The following is a 25,518-nucleotide window of genomic DNA, read 5'->3' as shown; positions in this document are numbered from 1 at the left end:
TCTTTGTGAAATAGTATTATGATAAATATATTGCTTAAAATTAAAATCAGGGGCCAGCCCCATGGCCGGGTGGTTAAGTTTGCACGTTCTGCTTCGGTGGCCCAGGGTTTCACCAGTTCGGATTCCAGGCACGGACATGACACCGCTCATCAGGCCACCCTGAGGCAGCGTCCCATATAGCACAACTAGAAGGACCTGCAGCTAGAATATACAACTATGTACTGGGGGGCTTTGGGAAGAAGAAGAAGAAAACAAAAAGACTGGCAACAGATGTTAGCTCAGGTGCCAATCCTAAAAAAACAAAATTAAAATCATATGTCTTATCTGATGCTTGCTCTCTCTATGGTATATTAGCAAAGGAAAATAATTAATTAGAGCCCAGTGGGCAGAAAGAATGGCTTGTCATACAATTCTCATCCTTGGTCTTTTTCTTCCTCCACAGTTCTGGGATCTTTGGTATATGTAAAAGTGGGGGGGGGGGGGTGTGGGGGTGTGTGTGTGTGTGTAGGTAGGTTTGATAGTAAGGTTTCACATAACCACAATGTTTTAAAGAGTGTAGAAGGCAAAGGGTAATTGCTATTTTACAACAGAACAAGTGCATATTTCTTCTTCCCTAGTCTTAAAATACATGATTTATATGAAGTATTTGTTGTTGTTGTTCAAGAAAGTTAAGTGCATGGAGATTAGCTAAAACATGTTTTTCTGTTTGTTTTATTTTGTTGAGGGTGGGCTGGTTACTATTCACTCTAACCAGAATAAGAAAAGGAAAACAAAAGAGTTAGGAAGGGGAATAATAGCTGTTACAAAATCTTTTTTTGTAATGGAATTCTACCCATATTTGTATTGGTCTTAATCTGTACTAATCTTAACTCTCTCTGAGAAAGAAAGCTGTCACAGCAGACAAGACTGAAGGCAGCAGATCTGATGTGTAGTCTTTCTTTCATGATTAAATATACACGTCAACAGCCCGATAGTCAGAGATAAGGATAACCTCGGTATTCAAACTGGACTGACCAGATCATGGCTAGTTATAACCAATGAAATAGAAATCAAGTCCTAATACCTCCCCACCACCTCCAATTTAATGACAGGTCAGAAATGGCTCTGGACCAATGAAAGATCACTCACCTGTGCAGGTAGGTCTTGGGATCTTCTCGCTGATGTGAAGGTACATTCCTGCCAGCTCTTCCCCACACTCTGTTGAAGTTGGGTCAGGCTTGGAATTGGACATGCCTGATACACAGAGAGAAAGATAAATGGGGAGGACTGGGGACCAAGATGCGTCTTTCAAAGGCACACCCTGTGTGAAGTAGAAATATGAAGGCTTTGGAGCCCACTTAAGGAAACCCATCTGAGATGGATTTGTGGAGCTTCCAAGGCACCAGTACTCACAAGATGGCTAGGATATATGGTAAAGGCCACAAAAAGAAGAATCTGGGCAGACGGCCGGAAGGGCCTGCAGACCACCTGGCAGTCTAGTGCAAGAGTCATGATTGGGACCCCACTAATGGTTGGTTGGGACTGTGTGGTTTAGTAGAAAAGAGCATGGACCGAGTCAGCTACAGAGTTCGGCACTTAGGAGCTACATAACAGTGAGCAAGTGACTTGATCTGACACTCACTTTCATCACCTCTAAAATGGGAATACCATCACCCATTTCATAGATTAAAGGAGTTACTGTAGGCAATGTACCCACAACAGTTCCTGGCACACAGAACACTTTCAATACAAGGAAGTTCTTACTATAACTCTCCTATCTCCAGTTCCCAACTGTATCTCTAACAATTTCCTTCATGCAGAGAACTTCAAGCAGAGCAGCCATCTCTATGAGTACGCAGAAAATGTTTAACAGTCTTTCCAACTCCTTCCCTCAGGCTAACCCTCGCCCTCACCTCCTGAGACCATTTTCCCGTAGGTCTCCAGCATGAGATCCCAGTATTGCTCCTTTTGAGAAGAATCCAGGTGCCTCCACTGCTCCTAGAAAAAACACAATCCCGTGACTCCAATGAAGGTTTTTGAATTCTGCCTTGTCTGCCTATAGGAAAGCTGAGAAGAAAGGAATATGCTTTAGGATCCTGGCCGTCACAAGATCTAAGAAATCATGGGAGGTGATTCAAGGGAAGAGGCCAAAGAGAAAACTCCAGTCCCTACACCAGTATTTCTTACTCTGGCTAAAAATATTTAGGTTTTAAGTTCTGGATTTTTTTAAGTTGCATCTATTTAAGATTGGAGAACAAAGAGAAGGCAGGAGCCTTTTCTACACTCTCCTTTCTTTAACTCTTTCGGTGCTTTTAATTGTTAGGCCTTTGAACAGTAGGAGCCTGATAGTCTCAATACTTCTTTAAAATCTGGAAATTCAAGGGGGGGGAAGCAAAGAAATTTAAAGGAATTTATTGGAAAAGCAAGTGTGAATCAGCAAAAAGGTGGGAAGAGTCAACAGTGAAGTCAACTGAGTTGTAAGTCTCCCTCTAAAACAGAGCCTGATGGATTCAGAGCAGGAGATGCTGCAGCCAGACACACTGGGAAACTCCCAGGAGTTCTGAGTTTACGGTCTGACATCAAATCAGTTTTACTCCCAGGTAGTGGGAAATTGATAGGTTCTCTGGAGCAAAGTGTCCCTCAATTACCGCCAAAACATGCCCTTCTGTTCCTATGGAACGGGGCACTGGAGACTCAAAACTGAGAAGGCTGTGTAACTAGAGTCTACTTCTGTGAATTCAAATTTCGATCTTCCCAACAAGGAGCTGACTGTTAGAAACTCAGTCTGTATAGCAGAGTGATTAATAGCACAGTCTTTGGAGCCAGACATACAGGGTTTCAAGTCCCAGCTTTGCTACTTTCTAGCTGTGTGATCTTAAGCAAGTAACTTGATCTTTCTGAGCCTCAGTCCTCACCTATTTATAGTACTGCACTCAAAAAATTGCCAGGAAGTTTAACAGAAATAATGCAAGTGTCACTTGTTTTCATTGCATGTTATACTTTTCATTCATAGCATTCATCACAGTTTATTAAATATTTGTGTGTATGTATACACACATAAGCATTTGATTGACAGTTGCCTCTACTAGCATGCAAACTCCATGAGAAAAGGACTCTCCACTGTACCTTCCCAGTCCCCAAGACCCTGCCCAGGACAGAGCAGGCACTCAATCTATGTCGTCTGGGTGAAATAAAGCCCTCAGCAAAGAAGTCCTCAGTAGGTGATATATATTATTATTCCTATCATATGCAGTCTATGGGATACTCAGTCTCCCAGACTCACCCCCAAGGGTTTGCAGAGAGAATTAAGGGATTCCCTGCACTTTCAGGAGCCCCAAAGTTGGTAGCCGTCCATTATTGTCAGGATTAGCCAGGCTACATGGAGCAAAAATGAGGAGAGGAAGAAGGAAAGATGAAGTCATCTTCCTCTCGCACATGGTATACTACTCAAGGAAGCCATTCTCAGTCCTAAATTAAGTCTGCCCTGGAGCACATCCAAGGGAAGTGCAAAGGGCTGAAAATGAATGGAGAGACCAAAAAGTCTTTAACTACCAGATACTAAGCACAAATTTTAAAAAGAAAGAGAGGGTTTAGATTTTTTTAGGGTGAACATGTGAAAAGTGACCTCAATATATTTAACTACATATTTAACTATTAACTATAACCACATTTTTAGTATGAACTTTAATTTTAAATTTTTTATTTTTAAAGTAGGAATTGTTAGCTTATTTTGTTGATCTTCTGTGAATGAAGCTACCTAAATCTCCTAAAAATAACCAGCTTGAGCAAACATTGCATAATAGGGGAGTCCTCAGTTTTCATGGTCAGAACACAGTCTCTTGTTTCAGCACTGGCACAGAAAAGGATGGGCATGCCAACCATAGTAATATCAGCTTGGCCACCTGGTTGCTGGATACAGGGCCTATTCTGTGGGTACCAGAATGGTAGCTACCAAGTACAGTAAAGGCAAAAAAGAAGACAGCTACCAAAACCCCTATGGGCCACAATCAGCCATTTCAAAAACCAGAAAAGATGATTCAGGAGTCTCTAAATAGTGGTTCTCCAGCTTAAAGGAATTGCCAAGCTGGGATGCTTGAATAAAATCACTTACTTAAGGGGCAAGACACCAACTGCAGCCATCTTGTCTTTTTCTCATTTAATCTAAATTCCTATCCTGGAAGGAGGGAAGTATAGCATTTGACAGGGAAATCATCTTGATTTTGTGTGGAAACAGCACCACCATGTGGGTTGAGGAGACAGTGTCACGACTGACTTGCACAAAGAGTTTATTGTATAGTGTTCCTTTCTCAAAGTCTGAAAACGCCAGAATGTGAGTAAATGCATCCTGGAGGCTATGTGAGGTTCTAACACAGTCACCGTTTCTAATAATGAAGTACCACCGAGGAGGGATGCTGCTTCATTACTCTGGCATCATTCACGAAGTTCCTAACTTATGGAAGAGATTAGAGGGAGTGATGACTTATATTTAAAAATTTCCTTCACTTAGAAAATAGTTCCCTTAAATATCAGGGTCCTTCTGATGCAAACAGCTGTTGTTAGTTTGGGGGAGGGATATTGGGATTGGGGAGGGATGACTTTGGTTTGTTTGGGTTGAACGGCTATTAATCAATTATCTGCTAATATAATACAGAGAATTCTATAAATACATACACACAAACATACATATACACACATATGGTGCTGGTGAGTATTTTGAATCTTTTGACTTTAAGCTGTCCGTAACAGGTCATGGTTAATGTTGGTACACGGAGTGAGCGTTTAACTGCACTAGGTGAAATATGTTCATCAAGCGTCCACACCTTTCACACGGATTCTCTGACTTACTGCAGAAGCAACAACAGTCCACCAAGCCTGCTGGGAACATCGGACGGAGTGCTCAACTCTTTTTAACCAAGCAACCTCCTGCCTAGCAATTTGGTTTCTGGGTATCTTAAAAGCAGGAAGAAGGGCACCTTTGAGACACTAAAAAGATATATCCCCCACCCTGCTCCCTCCTAACCCTCTCCCCCAAGGTAAACTGTGACGTTGGTTTTCTGGTGTCTAAATCTTTGAGCCTTGAAAGCTGAAGCTCAGGCCTGGTCTTCAGCAGCACATCAAGCAGCACCTACTGGCTTCCTATCTTCACCTTCCCTCTAAAGTACCTCATGAGCTGAGTCCCAAGAAGAGTGTCCCAAAGGCTGGAAACAAGATTTTGATTAAGGTGTTTAGGTTCCTGAAAAACTCTTTTTATCAAAGCAACTTACAGAGTTGTTATATACACAATCAAGATAAACCTGTCCCAGAGACTTCTGTTTATAGCCAAGATGGAGTAACAGACTGGATTTACCTTCCTGCCTGAAACAGCTAAAAAAGGGGGCAAAATATACAAAACAATGGTTTGCAGACATTGCACGTTAGGCAGAGAGAACAGAAATTCCTGAAAGCAAGAAAGCAAATTAGATGAGCCCTACAGTTGCCCAAACTTACTGCCTGGAGAAGCATCCAGGCAGCAGCACAGCGAGGGGGAATTTGGCAGAGCCGGGCAGCCCCAGCTGAGCAGGAGGAGGTCAAGGGGGTTATAGAGTTAGCGGAGCAGAAGACCTGAGGGGAGCTGCAGAGAGAGCTCCAGAGATCTGCAGAGGGTCTCCCTCAAGTCCAGGAAAGCTCCCCAAAAGAAGCAGAGGGAACAATCCCCAGAGCTCATACAGTGCTGGAAATACTTCATATTTCCACCAGCCAGATTGGAAAACCTTGTACATCAAGGAGAATCAGGTAGTGTACTCAGAAGGGCATTGCCTCGGTACAGGGGAAAAACTAGCCCTAAACTAAAGACTTCTCTGGTGCCATATAACAAACTATGTTCAAGTAACTTAACCACATCTTAGAGCAAAGCTCGAGAACATTTATAGAAATGCAAAACTATCCAGCACTCAACAAGGTAAAATTCACAATGTCTGACAGCCAATCAAAAATTCCCAGACATGCAAAGAAGCAGGAAAACATCTCATAATGAGGAGACCAGTCCATCCACTGGAACTGACTCAGAACTGACATAGGTGATAAATTAGTAGACAAGGATATTACTGCATATATTATAACCATATTCCATATGTTTCAGAAGCTGGAGGACAGATTGAACATGTTAAGTACAGACACGAAAGGTAATAAAGCCCCAATTCAAACTTCTAGAGATGAAAAATACACCTGAGATGAAAAGTACACTGGATGGAATTAATCTCAGATTAGAAACTAGAGAAGAAAACATTAATGAACTTGCAGACATAAAAACAGAAACTATCCAAAATGAAACACAGAGATTGAAAAGAAAGAAAGAGAAAAGAGCATCGGTAAGCTGTGGGACAACTTGAAGAGATCTAATACAGTCAGGTGTCGTTTAACGATGGGAATATGTTCTGAGAAACGCATTACCAGGTAATTTTGTCATTGTGTGAACATCATCGAGGGCACTTACACAAATATAAATTGTATAGCCTACTACACACCTAAGCTATATGGTATAGCCTACTGCTTCCAGGCTACAAACCTGTACAGCATGTTACTGTACTGAATGCTATAGGCAATTGTAACACAATGGTATCTGTGTATAAAAACATAGAAAAGTACAGTAAAAATACACTATAAAAAATCAAAAATGGTACGCCTATAAAGGGCACTTACCATGAATGGAGCTTGCAGAACTGGAAGTTGCTGTGGGTGAGTCAGTGAGTGGTGAGTGAATGTGAAGCCTAGGACATCACTGTACCCTGCTGTAGACTTCATAAACACTGAACACTTAGGCTGCACCAAATTTATTTTTAAAAATTTTTCTTCAATAATAAATTAACCTTAGCTTATTGTAATTTTTTTACTTTATAAACTTTAAAATGTTTTTAACTTTTTGACTTTTTTGTAATAGCTTAAAACACAAACACACTGTACAGCTGTACAAAAATATTTTCTTTCTTTATATCCTTATTCTATAAGCTTTTTTCTGTTTTTAAAACTTATTTTCTTTTACTTTTTAAACTTTTTTGTTAAAAACTAAGACATAAACACACACATTAGCCTAAACCTACACAGGGTCAGGATCATCAATATCACTGTCTTCCTCCTCCACATCTTGTCCCACCGGAAGGTCTTCAGGGGTGATAACATGCATGGAGCTGTCACCTCCTGTGATAACAATGCTTCTTCTGGAACACCTCCTGAAGGACTTGCTTAAGGCTCTTCTTGAGGAGGTGTCACTCTTTTCAGAAATATGTCTTATGGTGGTTTGCTTGGTTTGTTTCTTTTTTTCATCACAGATTTGCTTGTAAGCAGGTAATGTACCATGAACATTCCTCTCTATTAACGAAAACCTTTCAGTGTTGGGGTCCATGTTTTCAAACTTTTTAAGGAGCTTGTTGAGGTCTGCAAAAGCTTCTGTTAAACTCTTCACTGTGAATTTTCTTGGGGGTTATTCTTCTTTTTCTTCTCCTGCAGTTTCCTTTACTCTTGCCTCTTCTTCAGCTATACATTCCTGTTCCAGTTCCAACGACTCATTATTCAGTTCCTCCGGAACCACTTCTATGACCTCCTCAATGTCACCCTCATCCACACCCAGGTTAAAGTTGTTCGCCATCTGCTTCTTGATTTCTGCAACCTCCTCATCCTAGGCAAATTCTTTGAAGTCATGGACAAACTTCTTGAGTGTCCTCTTCCAGATGCCATTCATACACTCCTTGGTGACATCACTCCAAGCCCAAGCAAGGTTCTTGATGCAGTCATAGATATTTTAATCCTTCCAGAATTGCATCAGTGTCTTCTCAGTGTCTTCTTCAGTTGCAGCAATAGCCTGAGCAAAGGTCCTCCTCAGGTAGTAGGCTTTAAAAACTGTTTTAACACTTTAATCCATTGTTTGGATCAAAGAGGTGGACTTTGGAGGGAGAAACACTGCTTTGGTATTGGGATAAAGAACATCAATAAAAGGAGGCTGCCCAGGAGCACTAACAATAAGTAAAATCTCGAAAGGTATGTTATTCTCCAAACAGTACTTCTCCACTTTGCTGGCACAGCAATTCAGGAGGACATCTTGGAAGAAGAGCTGGGCCTGCCATAACTTCTTATTGCTCCTGTAGTACACCAGCAGTGTGTACTTACTGATATGCTTGAAGGCCCTGGGATTCTCAGTGTGCCAGATCACAAAGGGTTTCCATTTGTAGCCTGCAATACTGCCCCAAAATAAGACTGTTATCCTGTCCTTAAAAGCCTTGAAACCTGGCATTGACTTGGCCTCCTTATGGATGAAAGTCCTTTCAGGCTTCCGTTTCCAGAATAAGGAAATACTGAATATTTGCTCTGGCAAGTAATTTTCCTCCATAATCAGCTCATCTAGAGTTTCCAAAACTTTTTCAGCTGCCTTTTAAACCATCCAGAGCTAGCAGTAAATTCAACATCACAGTCAGGTCCAGCCTTTTCTTTCAACACTGTGAACAAACTTTTTGCTTTGGCCGTGACCGTCATGGTGTTGAGAGGGATGCACTTCTGTGTCCAGGTCATTAGAATTTTCCTCGTGTCTGACAGAGGCCTTTCTCAAATTTTTGTTGGTCTCCTTAACCTAAATGAAGCAGATCCTTTAACAGCTTCCATCACTTTGCTCTTGTTCTTCAAGATTGCAGCTATGGTGTAATGGGACATGCCTGACTGGCAAGCAATAACCATCATTGATTTTCCACCTTTGTAGTCCTTAATCACTTTTAATTTCCAGGTCGATCACTCAATGTGGCCTCTTACTGGCAACATTAGCAATGGATTCTGTATGCTTAGGGGCCGTGATGAACAAAAAACATGAGATTAAATCAAGCAAGAGAGAAAACGATGCAATCAAGAGACACAGTAAACACGGGATGTATGAGGCTGCTGCTGACGTAACAACTGTTTTACCCTAAAATTTTTTTTATGAATAGAAAGAGTACATTCTAAAATGACAATAAAAAGCATAGTTATAAATACGTAAACCAGTAACATGGTCATTTATTATCAGTACTGTATTATGTACTGTACATAATTGTATTTGCTATACTTTTATATGACTGGCAGTACAGTAGGTCTTTTTACATCAGCAGCATCACACATGAGTAATGCATTGCACTAAGATGTTACAATAGCTATGATGTCACTAGGCCATAGGAATTTTCAGCTCCATTATAATCTTATGGGACCACCAGTCATATATGTAGTCCATCATTGACCAAAATATTGTTATGTGGTACATGACTGTATATGTATACACATTATCATTATTCACATCCCACGTGTATTATTCTCAGAGTCCCCAAAGAAGCAGAGAAGGAAGAGAGACAGAAAAAACACCTGAAGAAATAATGGCCAAAAATTTTCAAATTTGATAAAAACTATGAAAACACAGATCCAAGTTCAATGAGCCCCAAGCAAAAAACACATGAAGAAAATGACTCCAACACTCATCACACACCCATTGTTTAAAGCCAGTGAGAAAATATTAAAAGTAAGCAAGAAATATACACTATATGGAGAAGAACAAAGATAAGAGTACATATGGCATGATTCCACTTTATACAAAATTTTAGATGATGCAAATAATGTGTGGTGACAGAAAGCAGACTAGGAGGTGCCTCAGGACTGGAGGAGTGTAGAGTGGCAGGAGGGACAGATTACAAATGGCAAAAGGAAACCTTTGAGGGTGACGGCTAAGTTTATTATCTTGATAGTGATCATGGGTTCATGTGTGTATATAGATGTCAAAAAACTTACCAAACCCTACACTTTAAATACATGCAGTTTACTGTTTGTCGATTATACCTCCAGAAATTTGGGGGAGGATAAGATTCACCTGTCCCCCAGTAAACATAACCATTCTAAACCACAAACTGACTCCTATGTGAGAGGCCTAGACTAGGAAATGAAATACGGTCTTTTCTTAGCACAACCCAAAGATAATAAGAAAACAGAGCCAACTGTATGTGGGATAGAGACAAGATTACCTCTTCACAGCAACTTCCTCCAGGGCCCAGATTTCATTATTCAAGATGACAATTAGGAAACATTCTGCCTTAGAGAAACAGTGAAACTCAGGTTTCATTCCACATGTATTATTCTCGTTATCCTTGCAAGGCCCCTCCGCTCCACTTCTGAGAATGCTTCCCTTTTCAATCCTCCTCACTATGGACACACCCTCAAAGCCTGGTTCAGGGGTAAGATAAACAGGGGCACCCAGCTCACCTGAGGTGCTGTGTGGAGAAGTGAGGCTCCGAAGTCCTGGTCTCTCATGAGCCTTCCCTCAGGCTGGGCTGGAAGCTGGGAAGCAGCCATCACTGAAATGAGAAGCAGGAGGTCTGAAGAATCTAGATGTCCTCCTCATCCACTCCCCAGAAGGTACAGATAAAAATCCTCACAAATTAGAACTGATACCTGTTCCGCACTCCATTATTTCAAAACTCATGTTTACCCTCTAACAAACTCCAACTCCCTGCATCCTTCCAAACCATGTCACCCATATTTTCTTCCACCTCCTTCCTCACAACCAAAATCCAAATGGTCTGGCCCAGTCATAACATGGTTTAAATTACAGACTTTGAAACTCCAATTCAGAGGGATTCACGTAGTCTACCCTGTCTCCAAACTTTCCCGAGATACCCCAATCTGAGCGGCTCACTCTGGCCTACTAACTACAGTCCCCAAGTTTCTCCAAGAGAGCACCACACTCACCTAATTCTTGTTCCATGTCAGACTCCTCTTTCACAATGTGGCTGAGTGGCTCCTCAGGCCCGAAGGGTGAAGTCTGAAGTCCCAGCTCCGGAGGCACCACTTCAAGATGGGGCTCCACTTCCCCCCCTTGGCAGCTTGGAGATTCCACCTTCTCTGATAAGATCTCCTGTCCCAGAACTTGGATGCTGATCTAGAGACCACATGGTACTAATTACTGAAAGATGCAGAGCGAGGGGTTCTGAAAGATCCAAAGCTGACCTTCTATAACAGATCATGTGGCAGGCAGTAGGGACGCAGAGTACGGAAAGAGAAAACCAGCTTTTCTTTCCAGCCCAGCAGCAACCAGTGAGGGAAACATCCTGAGAGAGGCCAAAAGCTGACATGTGAACCAGGCCTGGGAGACCTTCAAGAGATGCCACTAATACTGTGTTTCTACTGGACAGTCTCCACCGATTAAACTCAGGAGTCTTCTGAACAACTTCTCAAACATTCTAGTCTAAAGATGGAATGCGATGGGAGACTTTATCTTCAATCTCTAATGGCTAAAAAGTGTTGAGAGTCACAGAGAGTCTTAGAATTAGGTGAGGTATGGGGATCAGTGATGTGGAATAAGAAATACATATTCCGTCTTTGTCCCAGATTCCTGGCACAGAGCTCCTAAAACCGGTGGAATTCCCTGAAGGATAGGAGTGCCTTTTGTTATTCTTAATAACCCTTTTCAACCATATCTGAGTTTATGCTAATGAGATGACTCTGTGGGCCCCTAGAAAGCTTCAAGATGGAGGAACCAACCAAGAGATTAGGTTAGAAGTTTCAGCCCCAGCTCTCACCCTCTGGGGAAGGGAGAGAATTTTCAATTACCACTGGCCAGTGATTAATAATCATGCCTAAGTAATGAAACCTCCATAAAAAACCCTAAACTCTGGGGTTCAGGGAGCTTCTGAGTTGAACACATGGAAGTGCTGGGAGAATGACATGCCCAGAGAGGGCGTGGGAAGCTCTGTGCCACCCCCGTCTCCTCCATTTGTCTGTTCCTGAGTCACATTCTCTATAAAAAACTGGTAAACGTTAAGTATTTTCCTGAGTTCTATGAGTCATCGTAGCAAATTACCGAACCTGAGGATGAGGTTGTGGGAACCTCCAAATTTATAGCCAGTCAGTCATTAGTATGGCGGCCTTGCAACTTATTGATACCAGCTCAATACAAGGTTAACAAAAAGGAAGTCATATTACAGAAAAGAAACCATATCGTAACTTTAAATGATCTCTGACTAACTAGACCAGACATGCTCTGTAGATCAGACTTTGAGGTCCCTCCCAGCTGCTTTAAGATAATAACTTTGTTCTTTTGAGTTTCTTTGGAATGTGATGACCCCTAGCAGAGAGCCCATGCTGATAGCCATCATCTATGACAACTAAAAGATCGGGGTATAGGGTACTGCTCCATTCTCTGATGCAGATCCAGTAAAACAAAGGACTATCAGGAACTGGGACCAGATGTCTGCCCCACTCACAGACCAGCCCCATATATAACTGGCCAGTAGCCTTTGTTCTGTAAGATGGTTCTTTGGGACATGAGTCGGCCATCTTCCCCCTTGTTAGCAAGCTGTTATAAAGTCCTTTCGCTCCTACCACTTTGCCTCCTGATTACTGGCATGTGTTGTAGTGAACAGAGAAGCCCCCTGGGGTGGTAACATTACAACTGATGTCTGAAATGGGGGCAGTCTTCTGAGACGGATTCTTACCCTGTGGGGTCTGAGCCATCCCCAGATAGTGTCAGAACTGAATTGAATTGTAGGATACCCAGCTGGTATCGGAGACCTGGAGAACTGCTTGTTGGTGTGGAAAACCCCATACATTTAGTGTCAAAAAAAAAAACAAGACACCTGGGAAGACCCCAGAGGAGCCCTGTAGCTCACTCACAGATCATGATACCCTCTGCTTACCCACTGCCACAGTCTCTGGGGGTCTCCCTTCAAGCTCTCCACAAGGGTCACTGCCTCCTCTCCGCTGCCTGGACACTGTTTCCGCACCCACATCTGGATCTCCCCGGGCAGGATGGTCAGGAACTGTTCCAACATGAGGATCTCTAGGATCTGCTCCTTCGTGTGAACGTCTGGCTGCAGCCACTGGAAACAGAGCCTCCGAAGTTGTCTCAGGGTCTCATGGGGCCCAGACATCACCTGGTAACGAAACTGCCTGAAACGCTGGCGTGCTGTCTCAGGGCTGCAGAGCTCCCCTCGAGGGATGGCATCTGGTCCAGAGAATGGGGAGTCCTCAGTCTTCGCCAGTGGCGGCAGCAGGACTAGTGCCTGCTCCAGCTCAACAGGCATCATCTGGCTTGGCAAGTCCTTTGGATGAAGTGCTTCTGGGATGGAGTTGTCTCTGAGGAGAACCACGTCTTCACAGAGTCTCTCACAGGGACACTAGATAGGGAGCGAGAATAAGTGCTATACAGAGGAGAGGGACACATTTTCAGAAAGAACAAATCCACCTGCCCTACCTGGGAAGCCTCGGAGTCAACCACCACACTTCTGAAATCGGTGGATACACTATTCTATTTTGAAAGATTGTAAACTTGAAGCCACAAAGCAAACCACTTATATCATTTCTAAACTGTCACCATCACTGACTATTTTACAACATTCTCTCTTGGTCTTCAAATGTCCAGACCAACTAGAAGAATGAAATATGCCACATGAAGCATTTTCACTATGGGTTTCCAGGTAAACAGCTCATCTTCAAAACACTTTTACGTCTGCATCTATATGTCTGGAGACTAAAAAACAAAGCCAAACAAAGACATTAAAAATGTGATTCAAAATTAAGGAGAAAAAGATGGACGGAAGACTCAAAGGAAAATATAGTCTTAATTAAAGAGATAGAGACTTTACACAGAGAAATAGAAAGTACAAAAAGTCCCACAGCTAATATCGTACTCAATGGAGAAAACCTGAAAGCTATCCCTCTCAGAACAGGAACCACACAAGGATGCCCACTTTCACCACTCTTATTTAACACAGTGCTGGAAGCCCTAGCCAGAGCAATCAGACGAGAAAAAGAAATAACAGGGATCCAAATTGGAAAGGAAGAAGTCAAACTGTCACTATTTGCATAAGACATGATTTTATATATAGAAAACCCTAAAGAATCCACCAAAAAACTTTTAGAAATAATAAATGAATACAGCAAAGTTGCAGGATACAAAAACAATATATGAAAATCAATTGCGTTTCTATACTCTAACAACAAAGTAGCAGAGGGAGAAACTAAGAATACAATGGCAGGGGCTGGCCCCCTGGCCTAGTGCTTAAGTTTGGCACACTACGCTTTGGGGGCCCAGGCTCAGTCCCCAGGCATGGACCTGCACCACTCATCAGCGGCCATGCTGTGGTGGCAACTCATACACAAAATAGAGGCAGACTGGCACAGATGTTAGCTCAGGGTGAAACTTCCTCAAGCTAAAAGAGGAAGATTGGCAGCAGATGTTAGCTCAGGGAAAATCTTCCTCAGCAAAAAAAAAAAACCCAAAAAAATACAATCCCATTTATAATTGTAACAAAAAGAATAAAATACCTAGGAATAAATTTAACCAAAGAGGTGAAAGACTTGTACACTGAAAACTATACAACATTGTTGAAAGAAAATGAAAAAGACACAAAGAAATGGAAAGATACTCCATACTTTTGCATTGGAAGAATTAACGTAGTTAAAATGTCCATACTTCCTAAAGCAATCTACAGATGCAATGCAATCCCTATCAAAGTTCCAATGACATTTTTCACAGAAATAGAACAAAGAATCCCAAAATTTATATGAAACAACAAAAGACCCTGAATAGCCAAAGGAATACTGAGAAAAAGGAACAAAGCTGGAGGTATCACACTCCCTGATTTCAAAATATTCTACAAAGCAATAGAAGCCAAAACAGCATGGTACTGGAACAAAAACAGACACACAGATCAATGGAACAGAATTGAGAGTCCAGAAATAAACCCATACATCTATGGACAACTAATTTTCGACAAGGGAGCCAAGAACATATAATGGAGAAAGGAAAGTCTCCTCAATAAATGATGTTGGAAAAACTGGACAGCCACATGCAAAAGAATGAAAGTAGACCATTATCTTACACCATACACAAAAATTAACTCAAAATGGATTAAAGACTTGAATGTAAGACCTGAAATCATAAAAATTCTAGAAGGAAACATAGGGAGTTTCCTCGACATCAGTCTCAGCAGCATATTTTCAAGTACGATTTCTGAGTGGGCAAGGGAAATAATAGAAAAAATAAATGGGACTATATCAAACTAAAAAGCTTTTTCACAGCAAAGGAAAGCATCAACAAAACAAAAGGACAACCTAACAATTGGGAGAAGAAATTTGCAAGCCATGTATCTGATAAGGGGTTAATATCCAAGATATATAAAGAACTCATACATCCCACAACAAAGAAACTAACAGCCCAGGTAAAAAATGGGCAAAAGATCTGAACAGACATTTCTCCAAAGAAAATATACAGACAACCAACAGGCACATGAAAAGATGTTCAAAATCACTAATTATTAGGGAAATGCAAATCAAAACTACAATAAGATATCACCTCACACCCGTCAGAATGGCTATAATTAACAAGACAAGAAATAACAAGTGTTGGAGAGGATGTAGAGAAAAGGGAATCCCATACACTGCTAGTGGGAGTGTAAACTGGTACAGCCACTATGGAAAACAGTATGGAGATTCCTCAAGAAATTAAGAATAAAACTACCATACGATTCAGCTACTCCACTGCTGAGTATTTATCCAAAGAACATGAAAACACGAATGCATAAAGATATATGCACCCATATGGTCAATGCAGCATTATTCACAATAGCCAAGACTTGGAAACAACCTAGGTGTTCATCAAGGGACAAATGGATAAAGAAGATGTGGTATTTATACACAATAGAATGCTACTCAGCCATAAAAAAAGATGCAATCTTGCCATGTGCAACAATATGGATGGACCTTGAAGGTATTATGCTAAGCAAAATAAGTCAGAGGGAGAAAGTCAAATACCGTACGTTCTCACTCATAAATAAAAGATAAAAACAACAACAAACACATGGAGGCAAAGATTGGATTGGTGGTTACCAGGAGGGAAGAGGGTAGAAAGAAGGGTGAAAGGGGTAATTAGGGACACATGTGTGGTGATGGATTGTAATTAGTCTTTGGGTGGTGAACATGATGTAATCTGCACACAAATCGAAATATAATGACGTACACCTGAAATTTACATAATGTTATAAACCAATGTTACCTCAATTAAAAAAAGATCATTCTGAGGCCCCTCGGTTCTGACCGGGCAGAGTAGCATCAAGAATAGTTTCACTGAGGTGACATCAGCATCATGGTGGAGTGAGCTCGCCAGGGACTCTCTCCCCTCCGAATTACAACCATAAGGAACAACCACATTCCAACAAAAAAATCCTAATAGCACAGAAATCATCCCACAGCAGCGAAACAACAGAGGGTGGAGAGGTTGTAGCCCCCCCATCGGAGGAGGTGGAATGGGGTAAGAGAGAACTTCACTCCCTCCCCTAGAGACTGGGATAGCTGCGGCAGGAGGCTCTGAGAGGGAAGGAGCGGGGTAGGGGCCGCGCATCTGCAGGATCACCCAGGACTCCCACAGACCCGTGCAGCGGAAATCCTCTAACAGGGGAAAGCTTTCGTGTAGGGGTACCCCATCAAGCCAAGGCCCCAGGAGACCAGAGAGTGAGAGCTGATTGGAATCCAGGTGTGCGCATGAGAGAAAGTGCCCCTCCTCCCCCAACCCGCGCTGCACACTGCCATCACAGCTGAAGGCCAAAGGCTCAGAATGCACAGCTCTCAACCCCCATCTAGTGGTGACAGCCTGTAACTGCAACCAAATGATAGCATTATGTGTAAAAACCGTTTCTCTATCATCCAACAATTTATAAAAGCTCCAGACCAGAAGGAAAACAATAAAAACACAGAAGTATGTCCTGAGGAATTGGAAATAGGTAAACTAAGTGACAATGAATTCAGAATAGCTATCATCGAAAAACTCAATGAGGTAAAGGGAAATATAGAGAAACAAGTCAACGAGTTCTGGAGTTACTTCACAAAAGAGATTGACACTATAAAGAAGACTCAATCAGAAATACTAGAGATGAAAAATACAATGGATCAGATAAAACAGAATAGAGATTGCCTGAATGCCCACGTAGACATCATAAAGAAGCAAATTAGCATAATTGAAGATAGACAGGTTGAATGGCTCCAGACAGAGGAAGAAAGAGAACTAAAAATTTAAAAAACTGAAGAAAACCTCCGAGAAATAGCTGACTCAATGAGAAAAGGCAACTTAAGAATCATCGGTATTCTTGAGGGCGTGGAAAAGGAAAATGGAGCAGAAAGTGTGCTCAACAACATAATAGAAGAGAACCTCCCAAATCTAGGGATTGAGAGAGAAATATGTGTGGAGGAAGCTGTTAGATCTCCTAGATTTGTCAATGTAAAAAGACCTACTGCAAGGCATAAAGTAGTAAAAATGGCAAAAATGAATGACAAAGAAAGAATACTCAGGGCAGCAAGGCAGAAGAAAATAATCTACACAGGAACCCCTATCAGACTTTCAGCAGATTTCTCCACAGAAACCTTACAAGCTAGGAGAGATTGGAATGACACATTCAAAACTAAAGGATAAAAAATCTTCAGCCAAGAATACTCTATCCAGCAAAAATATCCTTCAGATATGAGGGAGAAATTAAATCTTTTCCAGACAAACAAATGCTAAGGGACTTCGTAGCCACAAGACCTCCACTACAAGAAATCCTCAAGAAGGCCCTCATACCTGAAAAAAGAAAAAAAGGGAAAAAGGGGTCACAAAACACAAAGTAGGGAGACAGATAGAATCAGAATAGGATAGCAAATATTCAACTACAACATTAGGATAAAGGGAAGGAAATCACCAAAGCAAAGACAATGTTATCACTCTAACCACAAACTCACAACACAAGTTGGAATAAGAGATGAAAATAATAATTTACGAGGGGAGGAGGAAAGGGACTGAATCAGTTTAGGCTAAGGCAGTAAGAGACCACCAGAAAATGGTCTATGGTATGCATGAGATTCTGAATACAAACTTCAGGGTAGCCATTAAACTAAAAAACAGAACAGAGACACAAAACATAAATAAGGAAAAAGCTAAGAAACCCAGCATAAGGAATTGCAGAAGTCAATGGGTAGGCTAAAGCACACAGGACGAGAAACAAAGGAAACACAGGAAAACCAGAAAATGAGCGACAGAATGACAGCATTAAGCCCTCATGCATCAATAATCACCATCAATGTAAACGGATTGAACTCTCCAATAAAATGACACAGAGTGGCAAGATGGATTAAAGAACAAGATCCAACAATTTGTTGCCTCCAGGAAACACATCTCAGCTCCAAAGAGAAACACAGGCTCAGAGTGAAGGGGTGGAAGACAATACTCCAAGCTAATAGCAAACAAAAGAAAGCAGTTGTGGCAATACTTATATCAGACAAAACAGATTTCAAGATAAGGCAAGTAAAGAGAGACATAGAGCGCCAAAATATAATGATCAAAGGGACACTTCATCAAGAAGAAATAACACTTATAAATGTCTATGCACTCAACACAGGAGCACCAAAGTTCATAAAGCAGCTATTAACAAACCTAAAAGAAGACATCAAAAATAGCACAATAATAGTAGGGGACCTCAACATCCCACTCGCATCAATGGACAGATCATTCAGACAGAAAATCAACAAGGAAACAGTGGAGCTAAATGAAAAGCTAAAACAGTTGGACTAAATAGACATATATAGAACACTTCATCCAAAAACAGCAGAATAAACATTCTTCTCAAGCACGCATGGAACATTCTCAAGGATAGACCATATGTTGGGAAACAAGGCAAGCCTCTACAAATTTAAAAAAATTGAAATAATAACAAGCATCTTCTCAGATCATAATGCTATAAGGCTAGAAATTAATTACAAGAGAAAAGCTGAGAAAGGAACAAAGATGTGGAGACTAAACAATATGCTATTGAACAAGCAATGGCTCGTTGAAGAAATTAAAGAAGAAATCCAAAAATACCTGGACACAAATGAAAATGATAGCATGCCATACCAACTCATACGGGATACAGCAAAAGCTGTATTAAGAGGAATATTCATTGCAATACAGGCACATCTTAACAAACAGGAAAAATCCCAAATAAGCAATCTTAAACTACACCTAACTGAATTAGAGAAAGAGTCCAAAGTCCAAAGTCAGCAGAAGGAGAGAAATAATAAAAATCAGAGCAGAAATAGATGCTATTGAAACAAAAAAGACAGTAGAAAGGATCAATGGAACAACGAGCTGGTTCTTTGATAAGATAAATAAAATTGACAAAGCCCTACCCAGACTTACAAAGAAAAAAGAGAGAAAGCTCAAATAAACAAAATCAGAAATGAAAGAGGAGAAATAACAACAGACTCTGCAGAAATACAACGGATTATAAGAGAATACTACGAAAAACTATACACCAACAAAACAGATAACCTCGAGGAAATGGATAAATTCTTGGACTCCTACAATCACCAAAGCTTAGTCAAGAAGAAGCAGACAATCTGAACAAACCAATCACAAGGAAAGAGATTGAAACAGCAATCAAAAGCATCCCAAAGAATAAAACCCCAGGACCAGATGGCTTTCCTGGGGAATTCTACCAAACTTTCAGAGAGGATTTAATACCTATCATTTTTAAGCTATTCCAAAAAATTATAGAGGATGGAACACTTCCTAACACATTCTATGAGGCCAACATCACAGTGATACCAAAGCCTGACAAGGACAGCACGAAAAAGGAGAACTACAGGCCAATATCGCTGATGAACATAGATGCAAAAATTCTCAACAAAATTTTGGCAACCTGAATTCAGCAATTCATCAAAAGGACCATACATCATGACCAAGTGGGATTCATACCAGGGACACAGGGATGGTTCAACATCCGCAAATCAATCAACATGATACACCACATCAACAAACTGACGAATAAAAACCACATGATCATCTCAATAGATGCAGAGAAAGCATTTGACAAGATCCAACAGCCATTTATGACAAAAACTCTGAACAAAATGGGGATAGAAGGGAACTACCTCAACCTAATAAAAGCCATATATGACAAACCCACAGCCAACATCATACTCAGTGGGCAAAAACTGAGCGCCATCCCCCTGAAAACAGGAATGAGACAATGATGCCTTCTATCACCACTCTTATTTAACATAGTACTGGAGGTACTGGCCAGAGTAATCAGGCAAGAAAAAGGAATAAGAGGAATCCAAATAGGGAGGCAGGAAGTGAAACTCTCACTGTTTGCAGACAACATGATCTTATATATAGAAAACCCCAGGGGCTGGTTCCATGGCTGAGTGGTTAAGTTTGCGTGCTCTGCTGCGGCGGCCCAGGGTTCGGATCCTCGGCGCGGACATGGCACCACTCGTCAGGCCACGTTGAGGCGGCGTCCCACATCCCACAACTAGAAGGATGTGCAACTAAGATATACAACTGTGTACAGGGGGGTTTGGGGAGATAAAAAGAAGATTGGCAACAGTTGTTAGCCTAGGTGCCAATCTTTAAAAAAAAAGAAAAGAAAACCCCAAAGAATCCATTGGAAAACTTTTAGAAGTAATCAACAACTACAACAAAGTTGCAGGGTATAAAATCAATTTACATAAATCAGTAGTATTTCTATAGTCTAATAAGGAACTAACAGAAAAAGAACTCAAGAACACAATACCATTCACAATCACAACAAAAAGAATAAAATATCTCAGGGTGAACTTAACTAAGGAAGTGAAAGACCTATGCAATGAAAACTACAAGGCTTTTCTGAAAGAAATGGATGACAAAATAAAGAGATGGAAAGACATTCCATGTACATGGATTGGAAGAATAAACATAGTTAAAATGTCCATTCTAACTAAAGCAATCTACAGATTCAACACAATCCCAATCAGAACCCCAATGACAGTCTTTACAGAAATAGAACAAAGAATCCTAAAATTCATATGCGGCAAAAAAAGACTCAGAATTGCTAAAGCAATCCTGAGAAAAAAGAACAAAGCTGGAGGCATCACAATCCCTGACTTCAAAACATACTACAAAGCTACAGTAATCAAAACAGCATGGTACTGGTACAAAAACAGGTGCACAGATCAATGGAACAGAATTGAAAGCCCAGAAATAAAACCACACATCTATGGACAGCTAATCTTCGACAAAGGAGCTGAGGGCATACAATGGAGAAAAGAAAGTCTTTTCAACAAATGTTGCTGGGAAAACTGGAAAGCCACATGTAAAAGAATGAAAATTGACCATTCTTTTTCATCAGTCAGCAAAATAAACTCAAAATGGATCAAAGACCTAAAGGTGAGACCTGAAACCATAAGGCTTCTGGAAGAAAATACAGGCAGGACAATCTTTGACATCAGTATTAAAAGGATCTTTTCGGACACCATGTCTTCTCAGACAAGGGAAACAATAGAAAGAATAAATAAATGGGACTTCATCAGACTAAAGAGCTTCTTCAAGGCAAAGGAAAACAGGATTGAAACAAAAAAACAACCCACTAACTGGGAAGAAATATTTTCAAGTCATACATCCAACAAAGGGTTAATATCCATAATATATAAAGAACTCACACAACTCAACAACAAAAAATCAAACAACCTGATCAAAAAATGGGCAGGAGACATGAACAGACATTTCCCCAAAGAATATATACAGATGGCCAATAGGCACATGAAAAGATGTTCATCATCGCTGATCATCAGGGAAATACAAATCAAAACTACACTAAGATATCACCTTATACCCATTAGAATGATAAAATAACCAAAACAAAAAGTAACAAATGTTGGAGAGGTTGTGGAGAAAAAGGAACCCTCATACACTGCCGATGGGAATGCAAACTGGTACATCCACTGTGGAAAACAGTATGCAGATTCCTCAAAACATTAAAAATAGAACTACCATACGATCCAGCTATCCCACTACTGGGTATCTATCCAGAGAGCTTGAAGTCAGCAATTCCAAAAGTCCCATGCACCTCAATGTTCATGGCAGCATTATTTACAATAGCCAAGACACGGAAGCAACCTAAGTCCCATCACCAGATGATTGGATAAAGAAGATGTGGTATATATATACAATGGAATACTACTCAGCCGTAAAAAGTAACAAAATCATCCCATTTGCAACAACATGGATGGACCTTGAGGGAATTATGTTAAGGGAAATAAGCCAGATAGAGAAGGACAATCTCTGTATGACTCCACTCATATGAGGAATTTAAAAATGTAGACAAAGAGAACAGATTAGTGGCTACCAGGGAAAGGGGTGCACCTACAACATGACTGACAAACAATAATGTACAAGTGAAATTTCACAAGATAGTAACCTATCATTAACTCAATAAAAATTAAATTTTAAAAAAAAGATCATTCCCACAAAAACAAAAAAGTACAAAAAGAACCAAATGCAAATTCTAGAAAAAGAAGCATCAACCCAGAACTCCACATCCAACAAAAGCATCTTTCAAAAACAAGAATTAAAATAAAGACATTTTTCAGATAAATAAACTCGGAGAATTTTTCACCAGTGACTTATACTGCAAGAAATGCTAAAGGGTATTCTTTCAGGTGAAGGGAAACTCATCTACAAAAAGGAATGAAGATCTCCAAAAACGGTAAATATATGGTGAATAAATATAGAACACTATGCTTTATTTCTTCTAACTTCCTTAAAAGACAACTGATTGTTAAAAGCAAAAATAACAATAGTATAAGTAGAACACAACATCAATAGAAGTAAGAGATATAAAAATAGCATAAAGAAAGGGGTAAATGGAATTAATCTGTTGTTCACTTATTACATTTATGAACTGCTAATTGAGAAGCAGGAAGTGGGAAGTGAGTGGCGGTGTCAGGTGACAAATGGGATGTGTAAAGGTGTTAACTGAGAGGCAGGAAATGAGAAATGTGAATTGTGAAGTATAAAGTGGTACAATATTAAAGCAGACTCTGATAAGTTAAAGTAAACTTTGATCATTTAAGGATGCATACTGCTACCTGTAAAAATATTATACAGAGGTATAGCTGAAAAGCCAATAAAGGAATACTAAAAAATTCAATAACCCAAAATGTGATAGGAAAGGATAAAGAGAAGAAGAAAAACCAGAAAGATCAAATGGAAAAAAAAGAAAATGTAGACTAACATCCAACCATATCAATAATTACATTAAATGTAAATGGACTAAATACTTGTATTATACAGTAGAGATTGTTAGATTTTAAAAAGCAAGACCCAACCATATGCTGTCTACAAGAGAGATTTTGTATATAAAGACACAGAGAGTTCAGAAATAAAATAGTGGGAAAAAGACATTCTGTGCGAACAGCAAGCACATGAAAGCTGGTATGGCTATATTAGCATCTGACCTAGAGAATTCAAGACAAAGAGAAAAAGAGGCACATTTCATTATGATAAATGGGTCAAATCACCTACAACACAAAACAATCCTAAACATACATGCACCTACTATCAGGTCTAAAGGGACAAATCCTCAATCACAGCTAGAGATTTTAACAGCCTTCTCTCAGGAAATGACAGAACAAGTAGACAAAAAAGCAAAACATCAGTGAGGATACAGAAAATCTGAATAACACTATCAACCAACTTGACCTAATTGACACAGACCCATCAACTGCAGAATACACATTCATTTCAAGGCATATGAAACATTCACCAAAACAGACTACATGCATAATTAAGTTTCAAAAGACTGGAATCTTAAAGTATATATTCTCTGACTACAGTGCAATTCAATTAGAAATCAATAACGATAAAATATCTAGAAAATGCCAAAATACAGAAATTATTAAATAACACTCAAATAACCTAGGCTCAAAGAAAAAAGATCATGAATTAAAATATATTTTCATATTGAATGATAACGAAGACACAACATATCAAAATTGTAGGAAACCACAAAAGCACTACTGAGACGGAAATGTACAGTTTTAAATAAATATGGTTAAAAATCGAAAAAATATACAAGTATCCTTCACTGTGTTAATCTGTTTGGCTTCTGAGTTTCAAACAACAAGTAGAAAGATTTGAGACAGCAAGAGACCGATGGGTAGACTTACTCAAATTTATTTGGTTCCTGAATTAAGACAGCAGTTGCGAGAACATTTAGGGGAAATGACATTTAGGGAAAATTATAAACCTTATAAAATATTTAAATCTGATTTTAGCAAATTATACTTTCACATGAAGGCAAGAAAAATTGCTTATTTATTCAAATAAATTATTCAGTTATTGAAATTTATTCAAAATTAAATTGCTTATAGATGGTTTATGGGTTTATATCACAATGACTTCATGAGAATCTGCTCCTGTTACGAAAAAAATTCTAAGTTATTCTAAATGTATAGTTGTTATACTTATTAAAGCTATAACAAATTAGAATGAATTTAAAATGTACATCTAGGTAAGTATACATACTATATATACACATATAAGTAACCATTTGTTGTGCACCTACTATTGACCAAACTTTAGTCAAGCTCCAGAATCTTCTTTTTGACTAGGCCTGGCCCTTGGGCTCTGTCATTGGCCCCTTTGGTCCAGTTATTGCCAGAATCTTCCTGGGTCCCATTTAGGGAAAATCCCCCACCTTTAAAATCTGATCAAATTCTACATTCCCCAACCTTGATATGTGAACACCCTAGACACCTGATCAAATTCCTTATCACCCTGGCCTGCCTTCAGCAAAACTCCTGCCAAGTCGGTTTAGATTGAATCCCTCTTTACCCCACAAGTTTCCTCTTAGTAATTTTCCACTCACCAACCCCTGCGCTGCTCCTTGGCTATAATTCTCCACTTGTCCCTTGCTGTATTCACAGGACAGCCCAATTCCTCTCTGCTACTGCAAAATCCCACTGTAGCAGTCCCCCCGAATAAAGTCTGCCTTACACCTAACGAGTGTCTGAGTAATTTTTTCTTTAATACTACGTATCAGCTCCATTTGGGCCCTGTTCGTGTCATTTCTAATCCTCACCATCACTCTGCAAGGTAAATATTAAAGTTTAGATCAGGAACCTCTGAGGCTCACAGAGGCAGCCAAATTCAAACCCAGAGAGCTCTAACGCCTGTGCGTCGGGAAGGAGAGCTGCCAACGTTGGGAAATTTGTGGGGGCGGGTATCACAAACGGCTGGAGGAGGAGGGAGGGGCACCGGGCACTTAGCGCCCCGGAGGCCACCGCTGCTCGAGCCCCGCAAGGCTCTGGGCAATGCTCCCCCGGAGCTATTCTCCACCCTCTGCCCCCAACGCCGACGGCACCCTGGAGAGAGATTCCGGCCATCAGCCCATGCGAGTTCCCTCTTCCCGAGGCTCGTTTCCAGCCTTTGGGGAAAGGCAGGAGGGAGGAGCCCGTCTTGGGTCCCAGTCCAGCGACGTGGCGGGAGAGTCCGGCGGCGCCCACAGGCTCAGGGACGCAGGGCTGGGTCGGGGCACGGGCGTCTCCACCGCCGGAGCCCACTCACAGCCCGCCGCCCCTCCCCCGCACTCGCCGCCGCCCGCGCGCTCCCAGTCGCACAGGCGCGCGCCCGCCCACCCCGCCGCCGCTCCCAGGGACCCAGCCGAGGCCGGCGCGGACGCGGGCGGCGCCAGGCCCGACCCGGGGAGGCCGCGGCCAGGCCCGCCCAGCCCGCGC

At 40.8% G+C, this 25,518-nt stretch overlaps 1 protein-coding gene across 3 annotated transcripts in view; it reads right to left on the bottom strand.

Annotated features, from left to right (window-relative positions):
- Window positions 1-25,518, bottom strand: part of ZNF18 (zinc finger protein 18) — a 31,338-nt gene that overhangs the window by 5,301 nt on the left and 519 nt on the right. Inside the window, exons 1-6 of one of the 3 annotated variants that reach the window (XM_046676368.1) lie at window positions 24,651-24,724; window positions 12,651-13,130; window positions 10,705-10,894; window positions 10,219-10,310; window positions 1,893-1,977; window positions 1,129-1,233 (exon numbers count right to left, since the gene is read on the bottom strand). In XM_046676368.1, the coding sequence (XP_046532324.1) occupies window positions 1,129-1,233; window positions 1,893-1,977; window positions 10,219-10,310; window positions 10,705-10,894; window positions 12,651-13,040 (862 nt within the window). In that variant the 5' untranslated portion in view covers window positions 13,041-13,130; window positions 24,651-24,724. Of the gene's footprint in view, window positions 1-1,128; window positions 1,234-1,892; window positions 1,978-10,218; window positions 10,311-10,704; window positions 10,895-12,650; window positions 13,675-24,650; window positions 24,725-25,518 lie in introns of those variants that run through there. The other 2 variants (XM_046676367.1, XM_046676370.1) reach the window with 2 other exon arrangements.

This window comes from Equus quagga, chromosome 11 (assembly GCF_021613505.1).
Source record: "Equus quagga isolate Etosha38 chromosome 11, UCLA_HA_Equagga_1.0, whole genome shotgun sequence".
Taxonomy (NCBI): domain Eukaryota; kingdom Metazoa; phylum Chordata; class Mammalia; order Perissodactyla; family Equidae; genus Equus; species Equus quagga.
This window is presented reverse-complemented; position numbering and strand designations above follow the sequence as displayed.